At 56.3% G+C, this 8718-nt stretch overlaps 1 protein-coding gene across 1 annotated transcript in view; it reads left to right on the top strand.

Annotated features, from left to right (window-relative positions):
- The first annotated feature begins 2798 nt into the window (after positions 1 to 2798).
- The window catches only part of CASKIN1 (CASK interacting protein 1), a 157140-nt gene continuing 151220 nt past the window's right edge, over positions 2799 to 8718 (top strand). The window contains exon 1 of the mRNA XM_054042108.1: positions 2799 to 2999. Coding sequence (XP_053898083.1) covers positions 2906 to 2999 — 94 coding nt within the window. The 5' untranslated portion in view covers positions 2799 to 2905. The remainder of the gene's footprint in view (positions 3000 to 8718) is intronic.

The following is an 8718-nucleotide window of genomic DNA, read 5'->3' as shown; positions in this document are numbered from 1 at the left end:
GACCTGCAGCCCCCTGCCTGCCCATAGCATTCCATCCCTGTGCCCCCCAGCTCTGCCCAGGCCCCTCCATCCTGACCTGCAGCCCCCTGCCTGCCCATAGCATTCCATCCCTGTGCCCCCCAGCTCTGCCCAGGCCCCTCCATCCTGACCTGCAGCCCCCTGCCTGCCCCCACAGCATTCTATCCCTGTGCCCCCCAGCTCTGCCCAGGCCCCTCCATCCTGACCTGCAGCCCCCTGCCTGCCCATAGCATTCCATCCCTGTGCCCCCCAGCTCTGCCCATGCCCCTCCATCCTGACCTGCAGCCCCCTGCCTGCCCATAGCATTCCATCCCTGTGCCCCCCAGCTCTGCCCAGGCCCCTCCATCCTGACCTGCAGCCCCCTGCCTGCCCATAGCATTCCATCCCTGTGCCCCCCAGCTCTGCCCAGGCCCCTCCATCCTGACCTGCAGCCCCCTGCCTGCCCATAGCATTCCATCCCTGTGCCCCCCAGCTCTGCCCATGCCCCTCCATCTGACCTGCAGCCCCCTGCCTGCCCCCACAGCATTCTATCCCTGTGCCCCCCAGCTCTGCCCATGCCCCTCCATCCTGACCTGCAGCCCCCTGCCTGCCCCCCACAGCATTCCATCCCTGTGCCCCCCAGCTCTGCCCAGGCCCCTCCATCCTGACCTGCAGCCCCCTGCCTGCCCATAGCATTCCATCCCTGTGCCCCCCCAGCTCTGCCCATGCCCCTCCATCCTGACCTGCAGCCCCTGCCTGCCCATAGCATTCCATCCCTGTGCCCCCCAGCTCTGCCCAGGCCCCTCCATCCTGACCTGCAGCCCCCTGCCTGCCCATAGCATTCCATCCCTGTGCCCCCCAGCTCTGCCCATGCCCCTCCATCCTGACCTGCAGCCCCCTGCCTGCCCCCACAGCATTTCATCCCTGTGCCCCCCAGCTCTGCCCATGCCCCTCCAACCTGACCTGCAGCCCCCTGCCTGCCCATAGCATTCCACCCCTGTGCTCCCCACACACAGAGATCTGCTGATGCCCCTCAATCCTCAATAAAAACTCAACACCCAGTACAGACCATGGGGAGGAAGGGCTACTGGAGAAGAACCTTGTTACTGGGGAGCAGAGCTTTTCCAGTACCTGTGGTGCTCTCACCCCCACGCCACTCCCGTCTTTGCTGCTAATCCAGACACAACTGCATCGCAGCCTGTGCTGATTTGGTCATGTGGACAAATGAAGCCCCCAGTAATCACCAGAGAAAAAGAGGAGTTGTTTAAGTCACAGGCCAGTGCTGGCACAAGCACAAATGGCTATAAATTGGCCATCAACATGTTTAGGCTTGAACTTAGGCGAAGGATTCTGACCATCAGAGGAGTGAAGTTCTGGAACACCGTCCAAGGGGAGCAGTGGGGGAAAAATCATAACTGGCTTCAAGACTGAGCTTGATAAGTTTATGGAGGGGACAGTGTGATGGGACTGCCTATAATGGCATGGGCCCCATCTGCGACTGCTATTAGCAAATATCTCCAAAGGCCAGAGACGGGACCCTAGATGGGGAGGGCTTTGCGTTACTACAGAGAATTCTTTCCCAGGTGTCTGACTGGTGGGTCTCACCCACATGCTCAGGGTGGAACTGGTTGCCCTAACTGGGATGGAGAAGGAATTTCCCCCCAGGTCAGATTGGCAGAGACCCTGGGGGGTTTTCACCTTCTTCTGCAGCATGGGGCAGGAGTCACTTGCTGGTCTGAACTAGAGTAAATGGTGGATTCTCTGTAACACAGCCTTTAAATGAAGATTTGAGGACGTCAGTAACTCAGCCAGAGGTGAGGGGTCTATTACAGGAGTGGGCGGGTGAGGTTCTGTGGCCTGCGATGGGCAGGTCAGACGAGATGATCACGACGGTCCCTTCTGGCCTTAAAGTCTCTGAGTTTATCCCTGCAGGAGGCCCCCTGCACCTGTGCTTCCGTGGGCAGCAGAGCCAGGAGGAGCCAAGATTGTTCTGTAGGGACTTCCCCAGGCTCAGCCTGAAACCTCCTAGGTGAGGAGGCTCTTGCCCGGTAGCCAGAGGGCACCCTCCGGCAGGCAGCCGGACCCTGCTCCTTGAGTAGCAATAGCAGCAGTGCTGGGGCACCCTCGGGCACCCGCCAAGGACCGGGGCTGCCGGAACCTATAAGGACCAGCCAGTCCCTGCCCCCCAATGTATCCACACCCCGTTCCCTCGGCTCACCCTAGTCAATAACCCCTCCCCCCCCCACGACAGACCCGCCCCTGTCACCAGCCCTGAGCCAGCCGCGGGGATTCAGGTGCCCTGCCGGCCGGGGATCGGTCCGTGTCCGTCAGTCCGTCCGTGCGCCCCAGGGCTGCCCGGGGACTCGCCCGCGGACGCGCCCCGGGTCTGGGCCGGGCGAGCTCTGCCCTGCCCGGGCGCTGGTCCCGGTCCCGGTCCCGGTCCCGGTCCCGGCGCGCCGGCGAGGGGGGAGCCGAGCAGCCCCTGCACCGGGGCTTCCCAGGCGGCCGCCCGGCTTGGCGGGGAGGAGCCTTCCGGAGGCACCGGGGAGCCAGTGAGCGTCGCGCTTGCGGCGGCGGCGGCCAGCCCCAGCCATGGAGGAGCCGGCGCGGCGCAGGGGGGCAGCAGCCCTGCAAAGGCGGCGGCGCCGCTAGCCGGGAGCAGCCGCCCCCCAGCCCCTCCTGCCCGGGCTGCGGCCCGGCGCCCCCCCGGGCTCCTGCAGCGGATGCATCGCGGGCGCCGGCCCCCGTGCGCCCCCCGGCTCCCCCCTCGCTGCGCCCGGGCTCTGCGGCTCCAGGGCGTGTGAGCCGCCGCGGCCCCTCCCGGAGCAGGCTCGGGGCCCCGCGCCCCGGCCGGAGGATGCTCGGCCTCTGAGGGCGGCCCGCTGCCCGCCGCGCCCGGCCGCTCGCCATGGGCAAGGACCAGGAGCTGATGCAGGCGGTGAAGGCGGAGGACGTGGGCACGGTGCAGAAGCTGCTGCAGCGGCCCAAGCCGGGCAAAGCCAGTGAGTGGCCTCGGGGTGGGGGACCGCCGGGGTGGGGGATTGGGCTGGAGGGGGGGGGCTGGCTGGCTGTGTACCCTCCAGGGGAGCCCAGTGCTCGGGGGCGGGGAGAACCCCCCCCGCTCTGGCTGGTGAGGAGCGGCCCCTGGGCTCGGCTGGCCCCTGGGGTCTATAAAGGCTCATTGGGATTTGCCCCTCAATGTGCAGTGGGAGGGGGAGCCCGTGGGTTTTCAGTGCCCTGCTCCTTCCTGCCTGGGTGCCCAGCTGAGCTTGCAAGCCGGAGCTGTCAGGCTGGGGGTGGGTGTGTGTGTGTGCGCTCAGCTCTCCATCCTGCTGGGATGGGGTGTGTGTGTGTGTGTGGTGCTCCTTGCAACAGTGATTAAATCCCAGAGGCGCCCTCTCGCTCCGCTGCTGCCTGTTTGCCGGGGTCACTCCGTTGCCAGTGCAGCAGCGTGGCTCTGGGTTGGATCCACCCCGGCCTTTCCCCGAGCCACTCGCCTGCCTTCCACACCCAGGGTGGCAGGATCCTTTATTTGATTGCAGTTGGCGGCTGGGCTGGGGGCTAGTCCCCTGCAGGGCCCTCTCATCTGAGAAACCCAGCCCCGAGTGGCCCTGCAGCTGGGTTTTGCCCAAACATGGACACGGGCATTCCTAAGAGCCTGGGAGCGGTGCTTAGAACGGGAGCCAAGTGAACAAGATACGCACCGTGGAAAATAATTCAGTGCTACTCGCCCAGTCGCTCCCCTCCCCATCTATTCTCTGCCTCGTCTACACACACCCATCGGCACGTCAGGCTCGCATCCAGCGGGGGGGATGCGACGGAGCAGGAGACGAGGGTGTTTCTTTCATGCTTTAAACCCCCAAGCAAGACCCCAGGGTCAAGCGGTAGCCCAGCCCAGTCCAGCAGAGCAATGGGGCGGCTCTAATGTTTCAGGCCATGATGGTATCAGTAATGTAACAGCCTTGGTTTAGTGTTGGAGCTGAATTAATGGAGGGCAGGGGGAGTTTGAAGTGAAAAGGGGAAAAATGAACCTTTTCATCAAAGGAACAGCTCTTCGGGATGGGGCTGATTGCAATAGGCTCCAGGCCGAGCAGGGCCCAGTGTTCGGGGAACCTCTGAATTTGGGTTAATGTTCATTCAAGTGAGGGATGCAGCACTGGCTGGAGCCAGGCGGGTGCTGTGTGGCCGTCGCCCTGCATCAGTCTTGACCACAACAACCTGTTCTAGTCCGTGGTGCAGAGCTCTGGCAATGCAACCCCGCCGATGTCTTCTTAATCCTGACGTCCCCATCCCTTGCTATAGCTTTGCCAGTCCTGACTTGCTGCTCCAGTCCTGGCCCCCAGCTCTACCAAGGCACCTCAATCCTGACCTGTGGTTTGCCCCGTCTAATCCAATCCGGCCCCTCGCAAGCAGCAGCTATTGATACCATAGCTCTGTGGTGTAAACACCCCCAGGGAGTTAAGCTGAGCTCCTCATCCCCCCATTTGACTTGTGACCAAAGAAAACCCTCTTTTGATTGTTTCCCAAGATGGAGCTGCAGGTGGATGGAGAGTCAGGCACGCTGGGTGCCTTTCCAAGTTGGATACCTGGGGCCAGGTTTTCAGAGGTGCAGATTCTCTGTTGCTCCCATGGTTTTCAGCGCGAGCTCCGTGCAGGTGAAAACCAGGCCCCTGGTGCACGCTGAATGAGCATGTCCTTATTTTATGAGGAACAAGGCCTCTCTAGTGGAATGGGGCGAGCATCAGGTTTGCATTCGGCTTTAACTCCCTGAACCGGCAGGTTCAAATCCCAAGAAGTTCAGCTTGGAACTTCACTCTCAGCAGCTCACTATGTGTGGGTCTTTCAGAAGCCTGAAATGATTAAAAAAAACCTCTCCCCCTCCCCTGGTTCTGTCTGCTCTTCAGGGCATTTCAGTTCCTGAAGTCATGGTATGCCCCAGTCCCTTGGCCGAAACGCTCCCTTCCCCACGGTTTTGCTGTGTGCTGGTTGGCTGTGGTACACAAATGACTGCATTTCTGGGGCGTTGCCTGTTTGCATTTGTGAAGCACATTGGGGATCCTTTGGGATGAAAGGTGCTGTAGAAATGTCTCCTAGTGTTAGCAGTAGTGACTCTGATGTCTGAGCCATAATGAACGCTGCTTGGCAAATGCTTTGAACCCTGAAAATGCTTAGAAAGCATGTCTTACAGTGATAGACTCAAAGAGCTCAATGCATTTAATTTTAAAAAAGAGAAGGTGAAGGGGTGACTTGATCACAGTCTGTAAGTACCTACATTGGGAACAAATATTTAATACTGGGCTCTTCAGTCTAGCAGAGGAAAGTATAACACATTCTAATGGCTGGAAGTTGAAGCTAGACAGAGTCAGACTGGAAATAATGCGTACGTTTTGTGAATTCTCCATCACTGACCATTTTTAAATCAAGAGTGGATGATTTTCTAAGAGCTCTGCCCTAGGAATTATTGTGGGGACATTCTCTGGCCTATCCTCTATGGGAGTCAGACTGGAGGATCACAGTGGTCCCGTCTGGCCTTGGAATCCAGAATCTAAACAGGGGCTTGTTCTCCACTGAACGGGACATGCCCTGGTGCCTATCAGTGTTGGGGGTGGAGTCACGTGTCAGGGTGCGGTTCTGCCGGTCAGGGGATGCCCGATTTGCTTGGCTGGGCAGACTAAGCCATTGAACAGATAGAATCCATTCCGAACTTCGCACGGTCATATGTCTGATGAACGCTTGACACGCTTTGAACTTGTGCTGAGGTGTCCGCCCACAGGTCAAACGGCTTTTGATTAGATTAAGCGATGGAATAAATGACTTTATGGAGCCTGGACTGTGGAGGAGAATTTGGCCCTGGTGCATGTTACACTATGAACCTCTGCAGGTCATTCTGTCCCAGCACCATCGACTGTATTCACCACCATGTACAGTGCAGCTATTTTCTTCCCTGAACTAAACTAGCTACCATGAATCTCCATAGAGGTGTAGTGATGAAGCACTCAACCCTTATTGGTTCCTTCTCTGCCTCTTAATGGCAGAGAGCAGTTATCTTCGGTAACGGCACTCCTGGCTGTGCCTTGTTTATAAAGTGCACGGAGTAACTCTCCTTGGTTTGGTGGTTCTTTTTAATGCATGTGTAGCCTAAAGATAACACCTGTTTAAACAAGAAAATGTGTTCGTACTGCTCCCTGAATCCATCTCCTCTGGGGTTGTTAACTGGATCACCGAACTGGCTGGAGCTGTTACTCAGTAAGAGGGGGTTTCTGGGATTCCTCTTCGGTGTCATTAAATGTGCCCCCCAGGTGCTTTTTTGGACATATTACTCAACTCATTCCCTAGCAGGGGTGAGGGCCCGGGCGTGTTAACTTGGGTCCTGAAAGGTTAAATAGACACTCTCAGGTCCATCTTGATGCCCAAATTTAGACGGGTTGTTACAAAATCCAAGGCCAGCAGGAATGTTCTGGGATTGTTTGACGTTCCAGTGGATAGCGCGTTGTTCATGAATCGACCCTCCTGATGTAGTGTGTGCAATCCAGACATTGCAGAATTGATTGGTAACAAGAGTGAAACTAACCACCCTGGTTTTGTTGCCCCGCCTGGGAGAACTGCAGAAAGTAAATAAATGAGACACAGAATGAAAAGTACATTTGATTTTTTTTAAAAACAATTTTGTTGTGATCATCTGTGAGGTGGCGAGGGAGGTGGAGGAGGCAATCATGTGTTTTTCAATATGCTTTCTCGCCTGAAAGGGTCTCTTGAAGTAGGAGCTGCCAAGACATGTGCCTGTGTTTGTTTACTATACTGTATAAACTCACAGGATCTTGAAATTGTTCTGCCAAAATCTCAGCCTGAAGGGACGCTCTGATTTGTGGCGTAATGGTAAGAGCGAAATAGTTTTGACCGAGCCAGTAGCAGAGACGGGCATTTGTTCTTGTTTGGTTGCAGATGGTACCCTCCTGTGCTGCGGGGGAAGGTTTGGCTTCACCGTGCTCTTTGATGGGGGTTAGGGGGTCTCAACAGAAGGAGACTGTAACAAATGTGAGACGTTACAGCCGTGTCTCATGTCAAATACCCTACAGCTCCCGTCACTCTAGGGGTCAAGCAAGATGGATCTGTTCCTATGGCAGTGTTTAATTTGGTTCACTCTTCGATTTGCACAAACTCTGTGTAGACTGCATAGAGCCCCCAGCCTACACTGTTATCTCCTAAAGTCTTTGCCCTTCTCTCTGTGCTGCTCTCCGTGTAGTTGATTGTGGCGAGCGGTCACCCGCAGATGCGCTGGAGCAGGAATAGCTTTTCCATTATGGGATCTCCTGATTTTTAGCACTGCAGATTGCTGGTGCAGCAGGCTGGCTTGGCAGAGCAAGCCATGCTGGAAATCGAGGCTCGAGACGCTTTTCAGGGAAACACATACGCAGATTGCAGATTTACTGTAAGCCACTAACATGCAGCTAGTATTCGGCAGAGCCGGAGTGCAGGAAATTGATTCCCATTTCAGATGCCGAGATTTCGTGTGCTTTGCACAAGCAACAGGCATAGAGGGACAGAGCCTAAAGCCCCTGATAATGAAAGCTGCGTGTGAGGAATGAGCCAGTGCTGGGACATGTATGATTGTTCCTGTTTCACATCTCGTTAGCAGCACTGAGACAGGGTGAGTTGGCTCTGCCATGCAACTGGCAAACAGGGAGCTAACTCCTGCCTCAGGTCTGGGGTGGAAGATACCAGGGTAATGAGGCATTGCTCCTCCTTGAGGCATCAGGAAGCCCTGTTAAACACATGGGGAAATGAGTGCAGGGAGCAGCTAAGCCAAGAGGCAGAGAGCCTCACGCCAGGTTACAAGGTGCTATTGGGGTAGCACTTAGGGACACAGACCATGACCCCATTGTGGTAGGTGCTGTACAAACACAGAACAAAAAAGGCAGTCTCTCCCCATTGTACTCAGGTTCTTCTATTGCACACATCACTGTGGTATCATAGAATCACAGGGCTAGAAGGGACCGCAAGAGTCATCTAGTCTAACCCCCTGCTAAGATGCAGGATTTGTTGGGTCTAAACTACCCAAGACAGAGGCTATCCAGCCTCCTTTGGAAAACCTCCAGTGAAGGCACTTCCACGACCTCCCGAGGCGTCTGCTCCATAGGCCGACTGTTCTTACGGTTAGGGTTAGGGAGTTTTTCCTGAGATTTAATCTAAATCGGCTGTGCTGTAGTTTGAACCCAATGCCTCTCGTCTTGCCCTCCGTGGCAAGAGAGAACAACTTTTCTCCATCCTTTTTATGGCAGCCTTTCAAGTATCTGAAGACCGCTCTCATATCCCCCCTTAATCTCCTCTTTTCCAAACTAAACATACCCTGGCTGTGACACCAAAAGAACCTTTGCATTTTCTGCTTGTGTAAAGCCCTGTGGGTTTTGTAAGAAATCTGTTTAACTCCCAGCCCTGACAGTCAGTGCCTGGGAGCAGAGCCCCCTCTGAGTAATATTCTTGCTGCCAGACCATGCTGGCTGACTCTGCCCCTTTAATTGTCTTAAAGCTGCTAGCAATCTCTTTAAAGCTTCCCCAAGCAGCTTAAGCGTGATATCGCTAATGGGAGCAGCCCAGGTGGTGTCAGGGGCAAGTGAGATGGGCATTATTATTATCATCGTTGGTGCTTCAAATGTAGGCCCCATGTTGGGATTTCGGCAGTCCACCCACTCAGCCCCCGCGGAGAGCTATAAGCTGATAGGC

This window comes from Malaclemys terrapin, chromosome 10 (genome assembly GCF_027887155.1).
Source record: "Malaclemys terrapin pileata isolate rMalTer1 chromosome 10, rMalTer1.hap1, whole genome shotgun sequence".
NCBI lineage: Eukaryota > Metazoa > Chordata > Testudines > Emydidae > Malaclemys > Malaclemys terrapin.
Note: the sequence above shows the minus strand (reverse complement) of the source record. Positions and strands in the feature narration are given on the sequence as shown.